This window comes from Cydia strobilella, chromosome 20 (assembly GCF_947568885.1).
Source record: "Cydia strobilella chromosome 20, ilCydStro3.1, whole genome shotgun sequence".
NCBI classification, from domain to species: Eukaryota; Metazoa; Arthropoda; class Insecta; order Lepidoptera; family Tortricidae; genus Cydia; species Cydia strobilella.
In genome coordinates, this window is record NC_086060.1 from 40,117 (window position 1) to 64,414 (window position 24,298).

Genomic DNA, 24,298 nt, shown 5'->3' on the forward strand with positions numbered 1-24,298 from the left:
AGCCGCACACGCTGTTCACGATCAGCTGGCTCGCCGTGTGGGACGCCACCTCGCGACGCGCACTCGCCTCCGTGCTGCTGCCCGAGCGGCCCAACGTGCCCCCGGCGCTCACCACCCTGCACCCGCACAGGTCACTGTAGAGCCATATGTAGAGTAGCCGCACACGCTGTTCACGATCAGCTGGCTCGCCGTGTGGGACGCCACCTCGCGACGCGCACTCGCCTCCGTGCTGCTGCCCGAGCGGCCCAACGTGCCCCCGGCGCTCACCACCCTGCACCCGCACAGGTCACTGTAGAGCCATATGTAGAGTAGCCGCACACGCTGTTCACGATCAGCTGGCTCGCCGTGTGGGACGCCACCTCGCGACGCGCACTCGCCTCCGTGCTGCTGCCCGAGCGGCCCAACGTGCCCCCGGCGCTCACCACCCTGCACCCGCACAGGTCACTGTAGAGCCATATGTAGAGTAGCCGCACACGCTGTTCACGATCAGCTGGCTCGCCGTGTGGGACGCCACCTCGCGACGCGCACTCGCCTCCGTGCTGCTGCCCGAGCGGCCCAACGTGCCCCCGGCGCTCACCACCCTGCACCCGCACAGGTCACTGTAGAGCCATATGTAGAGTAGCCGCACACGCTGTTCACGATCAGCTGGCTCGCCGTGTGGGACGCCACCTCGCGACGCGCACTCGCCTCCGTGCTGCTGCCCGAGCGGCCCAACGTGCCCCCGGCGCTCACCACCCTGCACCCGCACAGGTCACTGTAGAGCCATATGTAGAGTAGCCGCACACGCTGTTCACGATCAGCTGGCTCGCCGTGTGGGACGCCACCTCGCGACGCGCACTCGCCTCCGTGCTGCTGCCCGAGCGGCCCAACGTGCCCCCGGCGCTCACCACCCTGCACCCGCACAGGTCACTGTAGAGCCATATGTAGAGTAGCCGCACACGCTGTTCACGATCAGCTGGCTCGCCGTGTGGGACGCCACCTCGCGACGCGCACTCGCCTCCGTGCTGCTGCCCGAGCGGCCCAACGTGCCCCCGGCGCTCACCACCCTGCACCCGCACAGGTCACTGTAGAGCCATATGTAGAGTAGCCGCACACGCTGTTCACGATCAGCTGGCTCGCCGTGTGGGACGCCACCTCGCGACGCGCACTCGCCTCCGTGCTGCTGCCCCGAGCGGCCCAACGTGCCCCCGGCGCTCACCACCCTGCACCCGCACAGGTCACTGTAGAGCCATATGTAGAGTAGCCGCACACGCTGTTCACGATCAGCTGGCTCGCCGTGTGGGACGCCACCTCGCGACGCGCACTCGCCTCCGTGCTGCTGCCCGAGCGGCCCAACGTGCCCCCGGCGCTCACCACCCTGCACCCGCACAGGTCACTGTAGAGCCATATGTAGAGTAGCCGCACACGCTGTTCACGATCAGCTGGCTCGCCGTGTGGGACGCCACCTCGCGACGCGCACTCGCCTCCGTGCTGCTGCCCGAGCGGCCCCAACGTGCCCCCGGCGCTCGACCACCCTGCACCCGCACAGGTCACTGTAGAGCCATATGTAGAGTAGCCGCACACGCTGTTCACGATCAGCTGGCTCGCCGTGTGGGACGCCACCTCGCGACGCGCACTCGCCTCCGTGCTGCTGCCCGAGCGGCCCAACGTGCCCCCCGGCGCTCACGCACCCTGCACCCGCACAGGTCACTGTAGAGCCATATGTAGAGTAGCCGCACACGCTGTTCACGATCAGCTGGCTCGCCGTGTGGGACGCCACCTCGCGACGCGCACCTCGCCTCCGTGCTGCTGCCCGAGCGGCCCAACGTGCCCCCGGCGCTCACCACCCTGCACCCGCACAGGTCACTGTAGAGCCATATGTAGAGTAGCCGCACACGCTGTTCACGATCAGCTGGCTCGCCGTGTGGGACGCCACCTCGCGACGCGCACTCGCCTCCGTGCTGCTGCCCGAGCGGCCCAACGTGCCCCCGGCGCTCACCACCCTGCACCCGCACAGGTCACTGTAGAGCCATATGTAGAGTAGCCGCACACGCTGTTCACGATCAGCTGGCTCGCCGTGTGGGACGCCACCTCGCGACGCGCACTCGCCTCCGTGCTGCTGCCCGAGCGGCCCAACGTGCCCCCGGCGCTCACCACCCTGCACCCGCACAGGTCACTGTAGAGCCATATGTAGAGTAGCCGCACACGCTGTTCACGATCAGCTGGCTCGCCGTGTGGGACGCCACCTCGCGACGCGCACTCGCCTCCGTGCTGCTGCCCGAGCGGCCCAACGTGCCCCCGGCGCTCACCACCCTGCACCCGCACAGGTCACTGTAGAGCCATATGTAGAGTAGCCGCACACGCTGTTCACGATCAGCTGGCTCGCCGTGTGGGACGCCACCTCGCGACGCGCACTCGCCTCCGTGCTGCTGCCCGAGCGGCCCAACGTGCCCCCGGCGCTCACCACCCTGCACCCGCACAGGTCACTGTAGAGCCATATGTAGAGTAGCCGCACACGCTGTTCACGATCAGCTGGCTCGCCGTGTGGGACGCCACCTCGCGACGCGCACTCGCCTCCGTGCTGCTGCCCGAGCGGCCCAACGTGCCCCCGGCGCTCACCACCCTGCACCCGCACAGGTCACTGTAGAGCCATATGTAGAGTAGCCGCACACGCTGTTCACGATCAGCTGGCTCGCCGTGTGGGACGCCACCTCGCGACGCGCACTCGCCTCCGTGCTGCTGCCCGAGCGGCCCAACGTGCCCCCGGCGCTCACCACCCTGCACCCGCACAGGTCACTGTAGAGCCATATGTAGAGTAGCCGCACACGCTGTTCACGATCAGCTGGCTCGCCGTGTGGGACGCCACCTCGCGACGCGCACTCGCCTCCGTGCTGCTGCCCGAGCGGCCCAACGTGCCCCCGGCGCTCACCACCCTGCACCCGCACAGGTCACTGTAGAGCCATATGTAGAGTAGCCGCACACGCTGTTCACGATCAGCTGGCTCGCCGTGTGGGACGCCACCTCGCGACGCGCACTCGCCTCCGTGCTGCTGCCCGAGCGGCCCAACGTGCCCCCGGCGCTCACCACCCTGCACCCGCACAGGTCACTGTAGAGCCATATGTAGAGTAGCCGCACACGCTGTTCACGATCAGCTGGCTCGCCGTGTGGGACGCCACCTCGCGACGCGCACTCGCCTCCGTGCTGCTGCCCGAGCGGCCCAACGTGCCCCCGGCGCTCACCACCCTGCACCCGCACAGGTCACTGTAGAGCCATATGTAGAGTAGCCGCACACGCTGTTCACGATCAGCTGGCTCGCCGTGTGGGACGCCACCTCGCGACGCGCACTCGCCTCCGTGCTGCTGCCCGAGCGGCCCAACGTGCCCCCGGCGCTCACCACCCTGCACCCGCACAGGTCACTGTAGAGCCATATGTAGAGTAGCCGCACACGCTGTTCACGATCAGCTGGCTCGCCGTGTGGGACGCCACCTCGCGACGCGCACTCGCCTCCGTGCTGCTGCCCGAGCGGCCCAACGTGCCCCCGGCGCTCACCACCCTGCACCCGCACAGGTCACTGTAGAGCCATATGTAGAGTAGCCGCACACGCTGTTCACGATCAGCTGGCTCGCCGTGTGGGACGCCACCTCGCGACGCGCACTCGCCTCCGTGCTGCTGCCCGAGCGGCCCAACGTGCCCCCGGCGCTCACCACCCTGCACCCGCACAGGTCACTGTAGAGCCATATGTAGAGTAGCCGCACACGCTGTTCACGATCAGCTGGCTCGCCGTGTGGGACGCCACCTCGCGACGCGCACTCGCCTCCGTGCTGCTGCCCGAGCGGCCCAACGTGCCCCCGGCGCTCACCACCCTGCACCCGCACAGGTCACTGTAGAGCCATATGTAGAGTAGCCGCACACGCTGTTCACGATCAGCTGGCTCGCCGTGTGGGACGCCACCTCGCGACGCGCACTCGCCTCCGTGCTGCTGCCCGAGCGGCCCAACGTGCCCCCGGCGCTCACCACCCTGCACCCGCACAGGTCACTGTAGAGCCATATGTAGAGTAGCCGCACACGCTGTTCACGATCAGCTGGCTCGCCGTGTGGGACGCCACCTCGCGACGCGCACTCGCCTCCGTGCTGCTGCCCGAGCGGCCCAACGTGCCCCCGGCGCTCACCACCCTGCACCCGCACAGGTCACTGTAGAGCCATATGTAGAGTAGCCGCACACGCTGTTCACGATCAGCTGGCTCGCCGTGTGGGACGCCACCTCGCGACGCGCACTCGCCTCCGTGCTGCTGCCCGAGCGGCCCAACGTGCCCCCGGCGCTCACCACCCTGCACCCGCACAGGTCACTGTAGAGCCATATGTAGAGTAGCCGCACACGCTGTTCACGATCAGCTGGCTCGCCGTGTGGGACGCCACCTCGCGACGCGCACTCGCCTCCGTGCTGCTGCCCGAGCGGCCCAACGTGCCCCCGGCGCTCACCACCCTGCACCCGCACAGGTCACTGTAGAGCCATATGTAGAGTAGCCGCACACGCTGTTCACGATCAGCTGGCTCGCCGTGTGGGACGCCACCTCGCGACGCGCACTCGCCTCCGTGCTGCTGCCCGAGCGGCCCAACGTGCCCCCGGCGCTCACCACCCTGCACCCGCACAGGTCACTGTAGAGCCATATGTAGAGTAGCCGCACACGCTGTTCACGATCAGCTGGCTCGCCGTGTGGGACGCCACCTCGCGACGCGCACTCGCCTCCGTGCTGCTGCCCGAGCGGCCCAACGTGCCCCCGGCGCTCACCACCCTGCACCCGCACAGGTCACTGTAGAGCCATATGTAGAGTAGCCGCACACGCTGTTCACGATCAGCTGGCTCGCCGTGTGGGACGCCACCTCGCGACGCGCACTCGCCTCCGTGCTGCTGCCCGAGCGGCCCAACGTGCCCCCGGCGCTCACCACCCTGCACCCGCACAGGTCACTGTAGAGCCATATGTAGAGTAGCCGCACACGCTGTTCACGATCAGCTGGCTCGCCGTGTGGGACGCCACCTCGCGACGCGCACTCGCCTCCGTGCTGCTGCCCGAGCGGCCCAACGTGCCCCCGGCGCTCACCACCCTGCACCCGCACAGGTCACTGTAGAGCCATATGTAGAGTAGCCGCACACGCTGTTCACGATCAGCTGGCTCGCCGTGTGGGACGCCACCTCGCGACGCGCACTCGCCTCCGTGCTGCTGCCCGAGCGGCCCAACGTGCCCCCGGCGCTCACCACCCTGCACCCGCACAGGTCACTGTAGAGCCATATGTAGAGTAGCCGCACACGCTGTTCACGATCAGCTGGCTCGCCGTGTGGGACGCCACCTCGCGACGCGCACTCGCCTCCGTGCTGCTGCCCGAGCGGCCCAACGTGCCCCCGGCGCTCACCACCCTGCACCCGCACAGGTCACTGTAGAGCCATATGTAGAGTAGCCGCACACGCTGTTCACGATCAGCTGGCTCGCCGTGTGGGACGCCACCTCGCGACGCGCACTCGCCTCCGTGCTGCTGCCCGAGCGGCCCAACGTGCCCCCGGCGCTCACCACCCTGCACCCGCACAGGTCACTGTAGAGCCATATGTAGAGTAGCCGCACACGCTGTTCACGATCAGCTGGCTCGCCGTGTGGGACGCCACCTCGCGACGCGCACTCGCCTCCGTGCTGCTGCCCGAGCGGCCCAACGTGCCCCCGGCGCTCACCACCCTGCACCCGCACAGGTCACTGTAGAGCCATATGTAGAGTAGCCGCACACGCTGTTCACGATCAGCTGGCTCGCCGTGTGGGACGCCACCTCGCGACGCGCACTCGCCTCCGTGCTGCTGCCCGAGCGGCCCAACGTGCCCCCGGCGCTCACCACCCTGCACCCGCACAGGTCACTGTAGAGCCATATGTAGAGTAGCCGCACACGCTGTTCACGATCAGCTGGCTCGCCGTGTGGGACGCCACCTCGCGACGCGCACTCGCCTCCGTGCTGCTGCCCGAGCGGCCCAACGTGCCCCCGGCGCTCACCACCCTGCACCCGCACAGGTCACTGTAGAGCCATATGTAGAGTAGCCGCACACGCTGTTCACGATCAGCTGGCTCGCCGTGTGGGACGCCACCTCGCGACGCGCACTCGCCTCCGTGCTGCTGTGCCCTAACAGGGTTCATGTGTGAACTTACCCTAATGTAATATCTGTTTTGCACCACATGATTAATATGCAAATAAATTATGAATTATTATATGTAGCATGGAAACAATGTATATAACTCATTGGTACGTATGTAAGTATTTTATTATTTGATGGTTGAATAACTAATGTGTTTGTGTTTAGGTCGACGCTGCCGTCGTGCCGCCAGCTGCACCGCGACCTGCAGGTCAGCTGGGAGGTGTTCGGTGTCCAGCTCACAATACAACTCGCCGGCAAGGTATCCCACCCACACACTGTCTCGTTATAGGTACCTTTAACAGTACCATTTTGTCCTACGTTGTCGACGGCTGATGATTTTCATTTGAATTGGGTGAACTAGGCTAGTGTCGCCCCTTCAATGGTGGGCCTCTTTCATCCTATTGTGGAGCGGGAACTAGAGATTAGAGGCATTAGAGCGACACGATTATCACTGCTCTTTAGCAGGGGGGTGTCACTGCGCAGTTTAGGTATATTTGGCCAGCGCACCGCCCGGGCAGGTGTATAGCAGTGGGCTGCCGCTCGCGCAAAATTGAAAATACGCAATGGCTTCCAAACCTAAATCGCGATCTAATCTGTATAAAAGATAAAGCTTTACGGATGTCTGAATAAACGGAAGAACAAGGAAGCAGAAAAAACATTCTTTTTAAATTACGGACTATATTGACCGACATATTTTCAAAGGAATAAGTACTTCTGTGGCATACATACTTCCGTGAGAATCAGACATACTATCTCCGGCTAAAAATTTTATGTTTACGTTTGTAATTCCTACATAAATATTTATCTTAAAAAGAATAAATCAGTAGGTATAGGTACAAAAACTTGTGGCGTGACAACCCCGTGCCGACACTCGCAGCTCGGTCATAAAACTGCGGCGCGCAAAGAAGATTCACGGTTCGTGCGCGGTTATAAGTTTCAATTTTGCTTGCAGGCGGCGAGTGTAGGTATAATTTTGTACCTAAATCTGGCTTTTGTGAAGGAGTGAATTTTCTGTACGGTAGTACTATTAGTTATTCTGTGTCTTTAGCAGCACACCAAATGGAGGCAAATGCACAGAATAACTAATAGGCAAATGACTGAATTTACCTTCTTTTGAAGGCCTAATGGAGAGTATAATGAACTGTTTCTGTAAAATAAATACAACTGGTCTTCGTTTGTTTTTAGATCGGCGATAACGAGTACATGGCGTTCGGGATTTCGGGCTCGAGCACGCGGTCGCAGATGGAGGGCGCGGATGTGGCCGTCGCCAGCTTCGAACCCAAGTACCAGCGCGGACGTGCCACCGACTACAACATCACCGCTCTAGCACCGGTCGGTATATAACGATACACGAGGGTGTGGAGGGGGGAGGGGACACCCGGTGCAGATGGAGGGCGCGGACGTGGCCGTCGCCAGCTTCGAACCCAAGTACCAGCACGGACGAGCCACCGACTACAACATCACCGCTCTAGCACCGGTCGGTATATAACGATACACGAGGGTGTGGAGGGGGGAGGGGACACCCGGTGCAGATGGAGGGCGCGGACGTGGCCGTCGCCAGCTTCGAACCCAAGTACCAGCGCGGACGCGCCACCGACTACAACATCACCGCTCTAGCACCGGTCGGTATATAACGATACACGAGGGTGTGGAGGGGGGAGGGGACACCCGGTGCAGATGGAGGGCGCGGACGTGGCCGTCGCCAGCTTCGAACCCAAGTACCAGCACGGACGAGCCACCGACTACAACATCACCGCTCTAGCACCGGTCGGTATATAACGATACACGAGGGTGTGGAGGGGGGAGGGGACACCCGGTGCAGATGGAGGGCGCGGACGTGGCCGTCGCCAGCTTCGAACCCAAGTACCAGCACGGACGAGCCACCGACTACAACATCACCGCTCTAGCACCGGTCGGTATATAACGATACACGAGGGTGTGGAGGGGGGAGGGGACACCCGGTGCAGATGGAGGGCGCGGACGTGGCCGTCGCCAGCTTCGAACCCAAGTACCAGCGCGGACGCGCCACCGACTACAACATCACCGCTCTAGCACCGGTCGGTATATAACGATACACGAGGGTGTGGAGGGGGGAGGGGACACCCGGTGCAGATGGAGGGCGCGGACGTGGCCGTCGCCAGCTTCGAACCCAAGTACCAGCACGGACGCGCCACCGACTACAGCATCACCGCTCTAGCACCCGTCTGTATATATTATAACGATAGTTGTACCGCAGGGTTCCCATTTGGGGCCTTTATTATTTGTCCTGTACCTAAAAGATACCACTGAATGTATCAAGAATTCATACATGCTTTTATATGCCGACGACACGAAAATTTTCAGAGTCATACGAAATCCAGACGATCGTAACTTACTGCAAAACGATTTACATAATTTCCATAATCTTTTCTTAAACCCATATAACAATAGGTGTCCCATTCTACAATGGAATTCCGAATTTGAATACTTTATTTAAAGTATAGTATCGGATCTGATAACCTGAAATCCTAATCCTATATTGCAGTGCGTGCAAGTGTTAGGACAGTGGCGCGGCGTGTGTCGCGACGAGCGGCTCGGGGCGCAAGACTCCAACCAAGTGTTGACAGCCTCGAGGATAGATGGCGTCACCGTCGTCACCTACAGGCGGACCCTGCAGCCCTGTGAGTACCTACTGTAGCTATAGGTCACGACAGTGGCGGGGCGTTACACTCCGACCGAGTGTTCACCGCCTCCCGGACAGATGGCGTCACCGTTGTCACCTATATACAGGCGGACCCTGCAGCCCTGTAATTAGTTAGAGTTAAGCCAAGTTAAGTTGGCAGCGATTTTGACATGATTTTGATAGCTCAGATTGCGCTTCTATTTTATTTTATTTATCGTATGCCATATCTCTACATGTCACTGCATTATAAAATTAAAATTTAAAACTAGAATCCTTAAAATAATCCACGGCTTTCCCAGTCAAGGTCTTGAGCTCTTCCAAGTTGCCACCGAATTTGGTGTTAGGACATTCCAGCACCATGTGACGGATAGTTTGTTCCGGTTCTCCACATCCGATATTGCACCACGTCCGTAGGAAGTTACCCACCGCTACCCTACACGTGACCCCTGGGTGGTGCTAAAAGTGCAATAAACTTGGCAGCTGTACTGTTCTCTCTGAATCTCACGGCTGATCGTCACTGCGAATAATATGCGCTTCTATAGCGGAAGGTAACTACCTACTAACCTACTGTAGTAATAACATTAAATTACTAAATATAAATTATATAGTAATTTAAATTGTATCTTTTTAATTGAAGAGCTGCAAAAACTACTATCTTAGTGGCCGAAAGAGCTCTGCGCTCGGCTCGGTTCTTAAAGTCATGCTCAAAATGCCTTTCAGATACCCAACACTCCCAACAGACAACCTCTACTCAGAAGCTCAGGTCTTATTAGTTCGTCAGCTTTTTATTCATAAAATCTGCGTTACAGTGCATAAGTCTGCAATCTTCTTCTTCTTTTCCTGTTACCCCGTGCTGGGGTGTAGGGCTCGAATCTTGTTCTTCCATTGACTTCGGTCCTGGACAGCTTGGGTAACCTCCTCCCACCCCGTCCCCAATACACCCAGCTCTTGCTCCACAGAACGACGCCAAGTAGATTTAGGGCGACCATGTTTCCGCTTGCCGCGCGCGCATCTTCCAGGTCAGGGCCACTTTGGATAGGTGGGTGTCAGATTTCCTGAGGATATGCCCAATCCAATGCCATTTCCGCGTCTGGATTTCCTTGTGTACGGGGTGTGTTGTGTAAGTCTGCAATAGCTAAGGAAAACTACGCCATCCTGGTATCCTACACGTGTGTTTAAATAGCCTGTGGGTACGTAGAGTAGAGTAGAGTAGGTAAACACCGGTTTAGGTAGACGCTTCGGCGATGTCAGAAGTGTAGGGTTAGAGCCGGCGTAGTTTTATTTGACGTTCATAAGCGTGTTGTAATATGCCTACTTGAAGTAACTATCATTTTCTACTCCAGCAAACTTATTTGTAGATTAATGACTGCCAGTAAGATCACAATCAACTTCATAAGAAGCGTGGCGCGGCGCGCGGGGCCCCGGTGTAGTGTCATAGGATCCTAACAGCAGTGTTCTTAGGAAGATATTCATGCAATATTATGCCCGTTATTTTTTTTTAAATTCTGACATGGGCAAAGATCTACTAAGTACTACAATAGTACATTTCGATGCTAGTGCGGAAAGTATGTCATTACTTCACGAGTACCGGGACGAGTGAAGAATGACATTTCCGCACGTGTCTCGAACGACGTTTTTTAATACAGTTGCAAAAAAATAAGAAAAACAACAAGGAATTCGAAACTAATCTTGTAACATCATCATCATCAGTCGAAAAATAATGAAGTTGTACAAACATCAATTCCTGGGCCAAGGGGGGCGTGGCTTGGGACTAAAAGGGGCGTGGCCGAAATGGGAGCGACTTGGGCCAAAAGGGCGTGGCTTGGGGGCCAAAGGGGCGTGGCTTGGCGGTGTGGCCCCTCTCCCCACCCCTCCCCCTGTGCGCTGGAACTCTCTTTTTTAGCCTACTACGGTCAAAAATAAATTTAAAACAGCTGGAAAAGTAAAAAGCACTAGTTCGCCATAAACAACTTTCCGCACGCTAAACAGCTACGTAAAGTAGCACTTTTTGAGCAACTGTATTAAAAACCAATATTTAATTTGATTTTATTTCAAATTTCAGCTGTCTTAGAAAAAATATTGTGTGCAACGGTACAAAATTAGGTCTTAAAATTCTCGGGTCTTTACAAAACTCGACTTTGTTTCGTTTTGTAACTTTGGCCCTTGAATTTTTAGAACCCTTATGGTTGGAGAGCCGGCAGGCAGGAATCATACTGGCAGATTTCGCTTTTCTGTATCTACCAGTAAATTTCTAACTGATGCCATAGCTATTATTGCAGTATCAGATGGGTTAAATGACCCCCCCTTTTTCGCACCGGAAGTGGCTATCTTTTTTGTACTTTCGGCAAGTTCCGCCGTGGCAGACTATCAAATTCGGACTTAGCATCACTTTTATGGGAAACCATTGTGCATCTCATCGCGGTATCACGTTGGTTCGAAACTTTACTGCCGGCTCTTCTACCATTATTATGTACCTTGTTTTGTTCCATGCAAAAAAAAAACTGTTTCATACACTGTAGATACCAATTTTATTGCTTGTATGGCTGGGCCTTAGGAGTTTATGACGCGTGGCGCTGGCACGGTGGCGTTAAACAACAGAATTGAAAGTGTTATTGGCTTGTTAAATAAAGGACTAACTGAATTGTTTCAGCGGAGCCGATCGACCGTGAGTGGGTGACGGACAAGCCCATGTCCGTGGTGTGGGCCGTGGGGGCGCTCGACGCCGAGGAGGAGCCCACGTTCCACCGTCTCTGGCCGCGCGTCGACGTCGCGCTCAACATCTCGCAGACTGCAGACCAGTCCGCCGACGACTGCGTGGAGTTCAGCGTGTAAGTATAAGATGATTAGTGGAAGCCACTCGACCCCAATTTCAAAGAAAAACCGCAAATCGATGTACAGTTTAGCCGTTTGGCACACGCATACTAGAGGTCAAAACAAAATTTTTGACCCGCAGTTCCTAAAAAAATCCCTTAGGAGGGGAGTGCTGACACATATTTTTTGTATGGAAAAAAAAAATGTTTTTTTCAAAAACCTATTGTGTGTGGTATCATACGAAACGGCTTTTTGCGCGATTTTTTTAGTCGATTCTAAAAACACCACATAATTACATTTCAGCCATTTTATTTTTAATAAACAATAAAGAATTTTCAAAACATACCAAGTTTGGGCTCCTCCAGATACGACGTGGCTAATTTTTTTTGTACAAATCATACGTGATATCCTCATATCTAGCCCCAAGAAAGCAATTTTGAAAATACATAATTTCATTGTTTTTTATTTTTATTTTACAAAGTGACACAGTTCTAGTTCAATACCTATTTTACGAGACTTATGGAACATGGAACTGTACTGCGGATACGGAACATATAAATCATAAAATGATACGTAATATCCAACGGAAAATACCTCTAACTATTTAACTGCGCCTTTTCATCAGCTGGTATAGTTTGTTTAGTTTTTGACACACAATATCAATATATCACATCATTTTTGGAATCGCCTCAAAAAGCACTTTCGTATAATACCACACGCGATAGGTTTTTAAAAAATGTTTTTTTGTTTCATACAAAGAAAAATGTTTTACCACTAGAAAGAGGGGCCTAAGGGATTTTTTTTTAGGAACTGCGGGTCAAAAAATTTGTTTTGACCTGTAGTATGCGTGTGCCAAACGGCTAACCTGTACATCGATTTGCGGTTTTTTTATGCGAACGGCTTACACTAGATTTCAGGAGAGCTGGTACGAATAGATCGAACGAGTGAGCGATAAGATAATACTATCTACTCGTATGTGTCCGTGACTAAGTAATAATTGTGTGTTTAGAAAATTCTGCCTTATAACCGTCCAAATGCACTTTACAAAATCGGGGGCTTGGCTGCAGGCGTTACCCTCCCCTCAACTGGGCACGTTACTCGACGGTGACTCGTTGCGGGTGTCCGTCGCTCTCCGTCTGGGCTGCGATCTATGTCAACCACACGTATGCATCTGCGGTTCCACGGTGGGGGCTGACGGCATCATGCATTGAGTTGCCGGCGATGCGTCGGGAGGCATCCGCGTCACCATGCCCTGAACGACGTGGTCCGGAGGGCGCTCAGGTCAGCGGGCGTTCCATCCGTGCTCGAGCCTCCGGGTCTAAGTCGCACGGTCGGCAAGCGGCCTGATGGCCTAACTTTAGTGCCGCGGGAGAGAGGACGGTGCTTGGTCTGGGACGCCACGTGCGTCGGCACCTCGCCGCCTCGCACATCACCACATCCGTCGCACCGCACGCGCGGCCGCGGCCGAGTCTCAGGCTACTTCAGGCGGTGAAGCGCCAAAACTATATATGCTCCATTGGGCTCGGGGTATATTTTCGTCCCTTTTGCGGTGGAAACGGCGGGCTGCTGGGGCGATGACGCAAAACAATTTGTGCGTGACATAGGCCGTCGACTTAGACAAAAGGGAGAGGACCCCCGCTCCGAATCGTTCCTAGCCATCCAGCGGGGCAATGCTGTGAGCATTATGGGCACTTTTGCACCGAGAGCGATAATGAACGGGGTTGACTAATAGTTACTTCATGTAATTATTTGTATTCATAGGTTAATTTGACGTTTTGTATGTTTTTAAATAAATATATATTTAAAAATGTATACATAAATGTAAAATACACTTCAGTGTTTTAAATGAAATTTACAAAATTATATTAAAATTAACCTATTAATTACTATTATTATTTACCTCGGACGAGGTGATTTAATTATTTAAATGAAATGTAAGGCGTCGACGAGTTGCCACTATGATTAGACGCAGTCGAATGCGGTTTCTTTTCGACTTTGTACCTACAATCATGTTTTGTATAATCATGAGAAGGGTTATATAGAATTTCTTGGTTAATAATTAATTCAAGACTTACTTTAGACGACCGGTCTGGCCTAGTGGGTGTTAGCGACCCTGCCAGTGAAGCCGATGGTCCTGGGTTCCAATCCCGGTAAGGGTATTTATTTGTGTGATGAGCACAGATATTTGTTCCCCAATCATGGGTGTTTTCTATGTATTTAAGTATTTATAATATGAAATAAAACTATGAAAACGGATTATATCGCGTATATTGAATTTATAATACATCCCGACGTTTCGAACTCTTTACAGCGTTCGTGGTCAACGGGTGACTGAGGAAAAATTACAAAATGCAAAAATACCCACATACTAAAATAATGAACAATCATAGACTACAAACTTTAAGGCTGGTTGTACATGCAAAATCGGTTCATAAGGCTAGTTATACACTATAATTATTTTTCAAGTAAAGATATATATATATACGCGATAAAAATAAACTATGCCGGCTCCAACCCTACACCACGGACCCGAGAAGATTTAATTCCCTCCTAAATTGAGTAACTATCGCGGTAACCGAAGACAATATTATTTATAATATATTATATATATCGTTATCTGAGTACCCATAACACAAGCCTCCTTGGGCTTACCGTGGGACTTAGTCAATCTGTGTAAGAATGTCCTATAATATTAAGTTAAGACTATCGCAATTTTTAGCTAAAAATATTTTTTTCTTCTGTTTTGCCGCAAAAAAATAATATCTGGAATGTTTTTCTGTCAGGGGCTCTTCGTCAGCGCCCACACCGTGGGAGACGGCGGAGCTGTTCGACCCGGCGCTGCGCGTGTTCTCGTTCTCGCCGGGCCCGGCGGGGGGCGCGCGGGGCGTGGCGGGGAGGGGAGCCGCCGGGGGGGGAGCGGCCGGGGAAGGGGGAGGGGGAGGGGGGGCTCCCCTCGCGTGGTACGTCAACGGCCAGCTCGCGCCTGATCTACAGATACGGAGGGGACTGCACTATACTTTTAAGGTGAAAAGCTTTTGTTCAAATGTCAAACCATCATATACACTTGTCGAATGTCGACCAAACTTTGTAGTGCGTGTCCGCTTTGACGTTCAGGCGAACAAAACTCGTGATTCGGTCGTTTTACTAAGTCGAGATCGATGAACTTGCACTAAATACTAATCAATGTGTAAACGGGCCCTAAGAGATTGGAATAGGCAATAGTTATCATAATGTTGTTTTATGAGATAAAAGATTGAGCCACATGTTTTTACCGGGTCTCTATTGTTTGACATAATTATTGAAAGTCATAATGTAATGATTGTCATATTATCATTAGTCATAATTTGGTTTTCCTCAGAAACGCGTAACTTTTCACGTTTGCCATAAAACAAACCTAACCTAACCTATCTATAGGATAACCCGAGGAAAATCCTGAAAAGTTAACGGTTTCAGAATTATGACTAATGATAATATGACAATCATTACACTATGACTTACAATAATTATGTCAAACAAAGGGACCCCGTTTTTTACTATTTCTTAGACCCGAAATTAGAATTTAAATTAAATCTTTATTCTCAATATTTGTGCTCTAATTTTCCAAGTTTATTATTTTTCTTTGTTTGTAGGTACCATCGCCCACACTCCTAATGCCTTTTATAATAAGGTCTACCGATGTACAGCTAGGAGTGTTGCTGTTTGTACCTCATTTCTTTTTCCATTCATTTACTTATAAAACGGATCTTTTTTCTATGATTTATTTACAATGAACATGTATTTCAGGTGTTCGGCGGCAACAACCCGCACTCGGCGCACGAGTACCACCCGCTGATCGTGTCGGTGGACCCGCGAGGCGGGCTCGAACAGCTGCCCGAGGCCGCACAACGCGCCGTGCGGGTGCTGGCGGGGGTGCACTACACGCGCCGGGGCCGCCTCACTGCCACCGCAGGTAATGTGAATGTGACCGTCAGGTTAGGACATCCTCCTGAAACTTATTTCACCACTCTGACAATTGACTCCCGACATTGACTTATATAAAATAGCTATTTAGAAGATATTGACATGTAAACTTTATTGTATGTTTAAAGATAAAGATTCTGAATCTGACTGACAATTTCCTGTTCATTTCTGGGTCAATAAACAAAGGTGGTGGATGAAGCGCAATCTTCAAGTCCACCTCGCTTTTTCACCATGAGATTGTTCGTCAAAAGTGTCAAAACACTTATTTGAATAGTTACCTAGTAATGGTATTAATATCGTTGTCCAGCGGGCCCCCTGTGCCTGGCGTCCCACGCGGCGGGTGCGGACCCGCGACGCGCGTCCGACTTCGCCACCTTCCGCGCCTTCAACCGCACGCTGCAGTGGAGCTGCGCCGCCGGACCCGCCGCGGAACTGCAAGTCGCCCCCAACGACACCTGGCCCGACCTCGTGTACTACAACTCCTTCACGCACGCCGGTGAGTCTTGTCGTGATCGTGAAACTATACATCGTGTTTATGTTATGTTGAGGAAAAAAGCAAATAAATCGTTAGTGATACGCGCAGACACACAACTTCAACTAATCGAGGGATTATCATCAAACTTAGTGAATAGGTAACAAATAAACACGCAATCGAAATTAGATTAAAGTCAACTTTTGGAAATTCATTATTATTCACAACGACGGGACTCGATCGCGAAAAATTAGGCGCTATGTTCTATTTCTAAAAATCTTCTAGGCGCGTAAACTGCCGGAAGCGGGATACGCTCTGAAAACGATGCAGAAAGATGGGAGGGGAGAGGCGTTTGCCCAACAGTGGGACATTTAAATCGGCCAGGAAAAAAAAGGATACCTATTTAGAGTAGAGTAAACAAATGCTGTATGTGCAGGTATGGGCGGACGTATCTTCGTGGTGGACCGGCCGAAACGCAACCTCAACAAGAAGGGCAACGGCGCGGCGCTCGCCGGCGCCAGCCTGGCGCCGCTGCTGCTGGGAGCGCTCGTCGCCGCCGCGAGGCTGTAGTGTAGGTCAGTGTTCCTTCATTAGGACAAGCGCAACCTCAACAAGAAGGGCAACGGCGCGGCGCTCGCCGGCGCCAGCCTGGCGCCGCTGCTGCTGGGAGCGCTCGTCGCCGCCGCGAGGCTGTAGTGTAGGTCAGTGTTCCTTCATTAGGACAAGCGCAACCTCAACAAGAAGGGCAACGGCGCGGCGCTCGCCGGCGCCAGCCTGGCGCCGCTGCTGCTGGGAGCGCTCGTCGCCGCCGCGAGGCTGTAGTGTAGGTCAGTGTTCCTTCATTAGGACAAGCGCAACCTCAACAAGAAGGGCAACGGCGCGGCGCTCGCCGGCGCCAGCCTGGCGCCGCTGCTGCTGGGAGCGCTCGTCGCCGCCGCGAGGCTGTAGTGTAGGTCAGTGTTCCTTCATTAGGACAAGCGCAACCTCAACAAGAAGGGCAACGGCGCGGCGCTCGCCGGCGCCAGCCTGGCGCCGCTGCTGCTGGGAGCGCTCGTCGCCGCCGCGAGGCTGTAGTGTAGGTCAGTGTTCCTTCATTAGGACAAGCGCAACCTCAACAAGAAGGGCAACGGCGCGGCGCTCGCCGGCGCCAGCCTGGCGCCGCTGCTGCTGGGAGCGCTCGTCGCCGCCGCGAGGCTGTAGTGTAGGTCAGTGTTCCTTCATTAGGACAAGCGCAACCTCAACAAGAAGGGCAACGGCGCGGCGCTCGCCGGCGCCAGCCTGGCGCCGCTGCTGCTGGGAGCGCTCGTCGCCGCCGCGAGGCTGTAGTGTAGGTCAGTGTTCCTTCATTAGGACAAGCGCAACCTCAACAAGAAGGGCAACGGCGCGGCGCTCGCCGGCGCCAGCCTGGCGCCGCTGCTGCTGGGAGCGCTCGTCGCCGCCGCGAGGCTGTAGTGTAGGTCAGTGTTCCTTCATTAGGACAAGCGCAACCTCAACAAGAAGGGCAACGGCGCGGCGCTCGCCGGCGCCAGCCTGGCGCCGCTGCTGCTGGGAGCGCTCGTCGCCGCCGCGAGGCTGTAGTGTAGGTCAGTGTTCCTTCATTAGGACAAGCGCAACCTCAACAAGAAGGGCAACGGCGCGGCGCTCGCCGGCGCCAGCCTGGCGCCGCTGCTGCTGGGAGCGCTCGTCGCCGCCGCGAGGCTGTAGTGTAGGTCAGTGTTCCTTCATTAGGACAAGCGCAACCTCAACAAGAAGGGCAACGGCGCGGCGCTCGCCGGCGCCAGCCTGGCGCCGCTGCTGCTGGGAGCGCTCGTCGCCGCCGCGAGGCTGTAGTGTAGGTCAGTGTTCCTTCATTAGGACAAGCGCAACCTCAACAAGAAGGGCAACGGCGCGGCGCTCGCCGGCGCCAGCCTGGCGCCGCTGCTGCTGGGAGCGCTCGTCGCCGCCGCGAGGCTGTAGTGTAGGTCAGTGTTCCTTCATTAGGACAAGCGCAACCTCAACAAGAAGGGCAACGGCGCGGCGCTCGCCGGCGCCAGCCTGGCGCCGCTGCTGCTGGGAGCGCTCGTCGCCGCCGCGAGGCTGTAGTGTAGGTCAGTGTTCCTTCATTAGGACAAGCGCAACCTCAACAAGAAGGGCAACGGCGCGGCGCTCGCCGGCGCCAGCCTGGCGCCGCTGCTGCTGGGAGCGCTCGTCGCCGCCGCGAGGCTGTAGTGTAGGTCAGTGTTCCTTCATTAGGACAAGCGCAACCTCAACAAGAAGGGCAACGGCGCGGCGCTCGCCGGCGCCAGCCTGGCGCCGCTGCTGCTGGGAGCGCTCGTCGCCGCCGCGAGGCTGTAGTGTAGGTCAGTGTTCCTTCATTAGGACAAGCGCAACCTCAACAAGAAGGGCAACGGCGCGGCGCTCGCCGGCGCCAGCCTGGCGCCGCTGCTGCTGGGAGCGCTCGTCGCCGCCGCGAGGCTGTAGTGTAGGTCAGTGTTCCTTCATTAGGACAAGCGCAACCTCAACAAGAAGGGCAACGGCGCGGCGCTCGCCGGCGCCAGCCTGGCGCCGCTGCTGCTGGGAGCGCTCGTCGCCGCCGCGAGGCTGTAGTGTAGGTCAGTGTTCCTTCATTAGGACAAGCGCAACCTCAACAAGAAGGGCAACGGCGCGGCGCTCGCCGGCGCCAGCCTGGCGCCGCTGCTGCTGGGAGCGCTCGTCGCCGCCGCGAGGCTGTAGTGTAGGTCAGTGTTCCTTCATTAGGACAAGCGCAACCTCAACAAGAAGGGCAACGGCGCGGCGCTCGCCGGCGCCAGCCTGGCGCCGCTGCTGCTGGGAGCGCTCGTCGCCGCCGCGAGGCTGTAGTGTAGGTCAGTGTTCCTTCATTAGGACAAGCGCAACCTCAACAAGAAGGGCAACGGCGCGGCGCTCGCCGGCGCCAGCCTGGCGCCGCTGCTGCTGGGAGCGCTCGTCGCCGCCGCGAGGCTGTAGTGTAGGTCAGTGTTCCTTCATTAGGACAAGCGCAACCTCAACAAGAAGGGCAACGGCGCGGCGCTCGCCGGCGCCAGCCTGGCGCCGCTGCTGCTGGGAGCGCTCGTCGCCGCCGCGAGGCTGTAGTGTAGGTCAGTGTTCCTTCATTAGGACAAGCGCAACCTCAACAAGAAGGGCAACGGCGCGGCGCTCGCCGGCGCCAGCCTGGCGCCGCTGCTGCTGGGAGCGCTCGTCGCCGCCGCGAGGCTGTAGTGTAGGTCAGTGTTCCTTCATTAGGACAAGCGCAACCTCAACAAGAAGGGCAACGGCGCGGCGCTCGCCGGCGCCAGCCTGGCGCCGCTGCTGCTGGGAGCGCTCGTCGCCGCCGCGAGGCTGTAGTGTAGGTCAGTGTTCCTTCATTAGGACAAGCGCAACCTCAACAAGAAGGGCAACGGCGCGGCGCTCGCCGGCGCCAGCCTGGCGCCGCTGCTGCTGGGAGCGCTCTTCGCCGCCGCGAGGCTGTAGTGTAGGTCAGTGTTCCTTCATTAGGACAAGCGCAACCTCAACAAGAAGGGCAACGGCGCGGCGCTCGCCGGCGCCAGCCTGGCGCCGCTGCTGCTGGGAGCGCTCTTCGCCGCCGCGAGGCTGTAGTGTAGGTCAGTATTCCTTCATTAGGACAAGCGCAACCTCAACAAGAAGGGCAACGGCGCGGCGCTCGCCGGCGCCAGCCTGGCGCCGCTGCTGCTGGGAGCGCTCTTCGCCGCCGCGAGGCTGTAGTGTAGGTCAGTGTTCCTTCATTAGGACAAGCGCAACCTCAACAAGAAGGGCAACGGCGCGGCGCTCGCCGGCGCCAGCCTGGCGCCGCTGCTGCTGGGAGCGCTCTTCGCCGCCGCGAGGCTGTAGTGTAGGTCAGTGTTCCTTCATTAGGACAAGCGCAACCTCAACAAGAAGGGCAACGGCGCGGCGCTCGCCGGCGCCAGCCTGGCGCCGCTGCTGCTGGGAGCGCTCGTCGCCGCCGCGAGGCTGTAGTGTAGGTCAGTGTTCCTTCATTAGGACAAGCGCAACCTCAACAAGAAGGGCAACGGCGCGGCGCTCGCCGGCGCCAGCCTGGCGCCGCTGCTGCTGGGAGCGCTCGTCGCCGCCGCGAGGCTGTAGTGTAGGTCAGTGTTCCTTCATTAGGACAAGCGCAACCTCAACAAGAAGGGCAACGGCGCGGCGCTCGCCGGCGCCAGCCTGGCGCCGCTGCTGCTGGGAGCGCTCGTCGCCGCCGCGAGGCTGTAGTGTAGGTCAGTGTTCCTTCATTAGGACAAGCGCAACCTCAACAAGAAGGGCAACGGCGCGGTGCTCGCCGGCGCCAGCCTGGCGCCGCTGCTGCTGGGAGCGCTCGTCGCCGCCGCGAGGCTGTAGTGTAGGTCAGTGTTCCTTCATTAGGACAAGCGCAACCTCAACAAGAAGGGCAACGGCGCGGCGCTCGCCGGCGCCAGCCTGGCGCCGCTGCTGCTGGGAGCGCTCTTCGCCGCCGCGAGGCTGTAGTGTAGGTCAGTGTTCCTTCATTAGGACAAGCGCAACCTCAACAAGAAGGGCAACGGCGCGGCGCTCGCCGGCGCCAGCCTGGCGCCGCTGCTGCTGGGAGCGCTCTTCGCCGCCGCGAGGCTGTAGTGTAGGTCAGTATTCCTTCATTAGGACAAGCGCAACCTCAACAAGAAGGGCAACGGCGCGGCGCTCGCCGGCGCCAGCCTGGCGCCGCTGCTGCTGGTAGCGCTCTTCGCCGCCGCGAGGCTGTAGTGTAGGTCAGTGTTCCTTCATTAGGACAAGCGCAACCTCAACAAGAAGGGCAACGGCGCGGCGCTCGCCGGCGCCAGCCTGGCGCCGCTGCTGCTGGGAGCGCTCTTCGCCGCCGCGAGGCTGTAGTGTAGGTCAGTGTTCCTTCATTAGGACAAGCGCAACCTCAACAAGAAGGGCAACGGCGCGGCGCTCGCCGGCGCCAGCCTGGCGCCGCTGCTGCTGGGAGCGCTCTTCGCCGCCGCGAGGCTGTAGTGTAGGTCAGTGTTCCTTCATTAGGACAAGCGCAACCTCAACAAGAAGGGCAACGGCGCGGCGCTCGCCGGCGCCAGCCTGGCGCCGCTGCTGCTGGGAGCGCTCGTCGCCGCCGCGAGGCTGTAGTGTAGGTCAGTGTTCCTTCATTAGGACAAGCGCAACCTCAACAAGAAGGGCAACGGCGCGGCGCTCGCCGGCGCCAGCCTGGCGCCGCTGCTGCTGGGAGCGCTCGTCGCCGCCGCGAGGCTGTAGTGTAGGTCAGTGTTCCTTCATTAGGACAAGCGCAACCTCAACAAGAAGGGCAACGGCGCGGCGCTCGCCGGCGCCAGCCTGGCGCCGCTGCTGCTGGGAGCGCTCGTCGCCGCCGCGAGGCTGTAGTGTAGGTCAGTGTTCCTTCATTAGGACAAGCGCAACCTCAACAAGAAGGGCAACGGCGCGGCGCTCGCCGGCGCCAGCCTGGCGCCGCTGCTGCTGGGAGCGCTCGTCGCCGCCGCGAGGCTGTAGTGTAGGTCAGTGTTCCTTCATTAGGACAAGCGCAACCTCAACAAGAAGGGCAACGGCGCGGCGCTCGCCGGCGCCAGCCTGGCGCCGCTGCTGCTGGGAGCGCTCGTCGCCGCCGCGAGGCTGTAGTGTAGGTCAGTGTTCCTTCATTAGGACAAGCGCAACCTCAACAAGAAGGGCAACGGCGCGGCGCTCGCCGGCGCCAGCCTGGCGCCGCTGCTGCTGGGAGCGCTCGTCGCCGCCGCGAGGCTGTAGTGTAGGTCAGTGTTCCTTCATTAGGACAAGCGCAACCTCAACAAGAAGGGCAACGGCGCGGCGCTCGCCGGCGCCAGCCTGGCGCCGCTGCTGCTGGGAGCGCTCGTCGCCGCCGCGAGGCTGTAGTGTAGGTCAGTGTTCCTTCATTAGGACAAGCGCAACCTCAACAAGAAGGGCAACGGCGCGGCGCTCGCCGGCGCCAGCCTGGCGCCGCTGCTGCTGGGAGCGCTCGTCGCCGCCGCGAGGCTGTAGTGTAGGTCAGTGTTCCTTCATTAGGACAAGCGCAACCTCAACAAGAAGGGCAACGGCGCGGCGCTCGCCGGCGCCAGCCTGGCGCCGCTGCTGCTGGGAGCGCTCGTCGCCGCCGCGAGGCTGTAGTGTAGGTCAGTGTTCCTTCATTAGGACAAGCGCAACCTCAACAAGAAGGGCAACGGCGCGGCGCTCGCCGGCGCCAGCCTGGCGCCGCTGCTGCTGGGAGCGCTCGTCGCCGCCGCGAGGCTGTAGTGTAGGTCAGTGTTCCTTCATTAGGACAAGCGCAACCTCAACAAGAAGGGCAACGGCGCGGCGCTCGCCGGCGCCAGCCTGGCGCCGCTGCTGCTGGGAGCGCTCGTCGCCGCCGCGAGGCTGTAGTGTAGGTCAGTGTTCCTTCATTAGGACAAGCGCAACCTCAACAAGAAGGGCAACGGCGCGGCGCTCGCCGGCGCCGCTGCTGCTGGGAGCGCTCGTCGCCGCCGCGAGGCTGTAGTGTAGGTCAGTGTTCCTTCATTAGGACAAGCGCAACCTCAACAAGAAGGGCAACGGCGCGGCGCTCGCCGGCGCCAGCCTGGCGCCGCTGCTGCTGGGAGCGCTCGTCGCCGCCGCGAGGCTGTAGTGTAGGTCAGTGTTCCTTCATTAGGACAAGCGCAACCTCAACAAGAAGGGCAACGGCGCGGCGCTCGCCGGCGCCAGCCTGGCGCCGCTGCTGCTGGGAGCGCTCGTCGCCGCCGCGAGGCTGTAGTGTAGGTCAGTGTTCCTTCATTAGGACAAGCGCAACCTCAACAAGAAGGGCAACGGCGCGGCGCTCGCCGGCGCCAGCCTGGCGCCGCTGCTGCTGGGAGCGCTCGTCGCCGCCGCGAGGCTGTAGTGTAGGTCAGTGTTCCTTCATTAGGACAAGCGCAACCTCAACAAGAAGGGCAACGGCGCGGCGCTCGCCGGCGCCAGCCTGGCGCCGCTGCTGCTGGGAGCGCTCGTCGCCGCCGCGAGGCTGTAGTGTAGGTCAGTGTTCCTTCATTAGGACAAGCGCAACCTCAACAAGAAGGGCAACGGCGCGGCGCTCGCCGGCGCCAGCCTGGCGCCGCTGCTGCTGGGAGCGCTCGTCGCCGCCGCGAGGCTGTAGTGTAGGTCAGTGTTCCTTCATTAGGACAAGCGCAACCTCAACAAGAAGGGCAACGGCGCGGCGCTCGCCGGCGCCAGCCTGGCGCCGCTGCTGCTGGGAGCGCTCGTCGCCGCCGCGAGGCTGTAGTGTAGGTCAGTGTTCCTTCATTAGGACAAGCGCAACCTCAACAAGAAGGGCAACGGCGCGGCGCTCGCCGGCGCCAGCCTGGCGCCGCTGCTGCTGGGAGCGCTCGTCGCCGCCGCGAGGCTGTAGTGTAGGTCAGTGTTCCTTCATTAGGACAAGCGCAACCTCAACAAGAAGGGCAACGGCGCGGCGCTCGCCGGCGCCAGCCTGGCGCCGCTGCTGCTGGGAGCGCTCGTCGCCGCCGCGAGGCTGTAGTGTAGGTCAGTGTTCCTTCATTAGGACAAGCGCAACCTCAACAAGAAGGGCAACGGCGCGGCGCTCGCCGGCGCCAGCCTGGCGCCGCTGCTGCTGGGAGCGCTCGTCGCCGCCGCGAGGCTGTAGTGTAGGTCAGTGTTCCTTCATTAGGACAAGCGCAACCTCAACAAGAAGGGCAACGGCGCGGCGCTCGCCGGCGCCAGCCTGGCGCCGCTGCTGCTGGGAGCGCTCGTCGCCGCCGCGAGGCTGTAGTGTAGGTCAGTGTTCCTTCATTAGGACAAGCGCAACCTCAACAAGAAGGGCAACGGCGCGGCGCTCGCCGGCGCCAGCCTGGCGCCGCTGCTGCTGGGAGCGCTCGTCGCCGCCGCGAGGCTGTAGTGTAGGTCAGTGTTCCTTCATTAGGACAAGCGCAACCTCAACAAGAAGGGCAACGGCGCGGCGCTCGCCGGCGCCAGCCTGGCGCCGCTGCTGCTGGGAGCGCTCGTCGCCGCCGCGAGGCTGTAGTGTAGGTCAGTGTTCCTTCATTAGGACAAGCGCAACCTCAACAAGAAGGGCAACGGCGCGGCGCTCGCCGGCGCCAGCCTGGCGCCGCTGCTGCTGGGAGCGCTCGTCGCCGCCGCGAGGCTGTAGTGTAGGTCAGTGTTCCTTCATTAGGACAAGCGCAACCTCAACAAGAAGGGCAACGGCGCGGCGCTCGCCGGCGCCAGCCTGGCGCCGCTGCTGCTGGGAGCGCTCTTCGCCGCCGCGAGGCTGTAG

The 24,298-nt window shown here is 58.3% G+C and overlaps 1 protein-coding gene across 1 annotated transcript in view; it reads left to right on the plus strand.

Annotated features, from left to right (window-relative positions):
• LOC134750594 (protein Skeletor, isoforms B/C) overlaps positions 1-24,298 on the plus strand; it is a 40,067-nt gene that overhangs the window by 7,362 nt on the left and 8,407 nt on the right. The window contains exons 7-14 of the mRNA XM_063685796.1: positions 6,314-6,407; positions 7,334-7,480; positions 8,673-8,808; positions 11,461-11,638; positions 14,405-14,645; positions 15,405-15,570; positions 15,889-16,077; positions 16,490-16,628. Coding sequence (XP_063541866.1) covers positions 6,314-6,407; positions 7,334-7,480; positions 8,673-8,808; positions 11,461-11,638; positions 14,405-14,645; positions 15,405-15,570; positions 15,889-16,077; positions 16,490-16,623 — 1,285 coding nt within the window. The 3' untranslated portion in view covers positions 16,624-16,628. The remainder of the gene's footprint in view (positions 1-6,313; positions 6,408-7,333; positions 7,481-8,672; positions 8,809-11,460; positions 11,639-14,404; positions 14,646-15,404; positions 15,571-15,888; positions 16,078-16,489; positions 16,629-24,298) is intronic.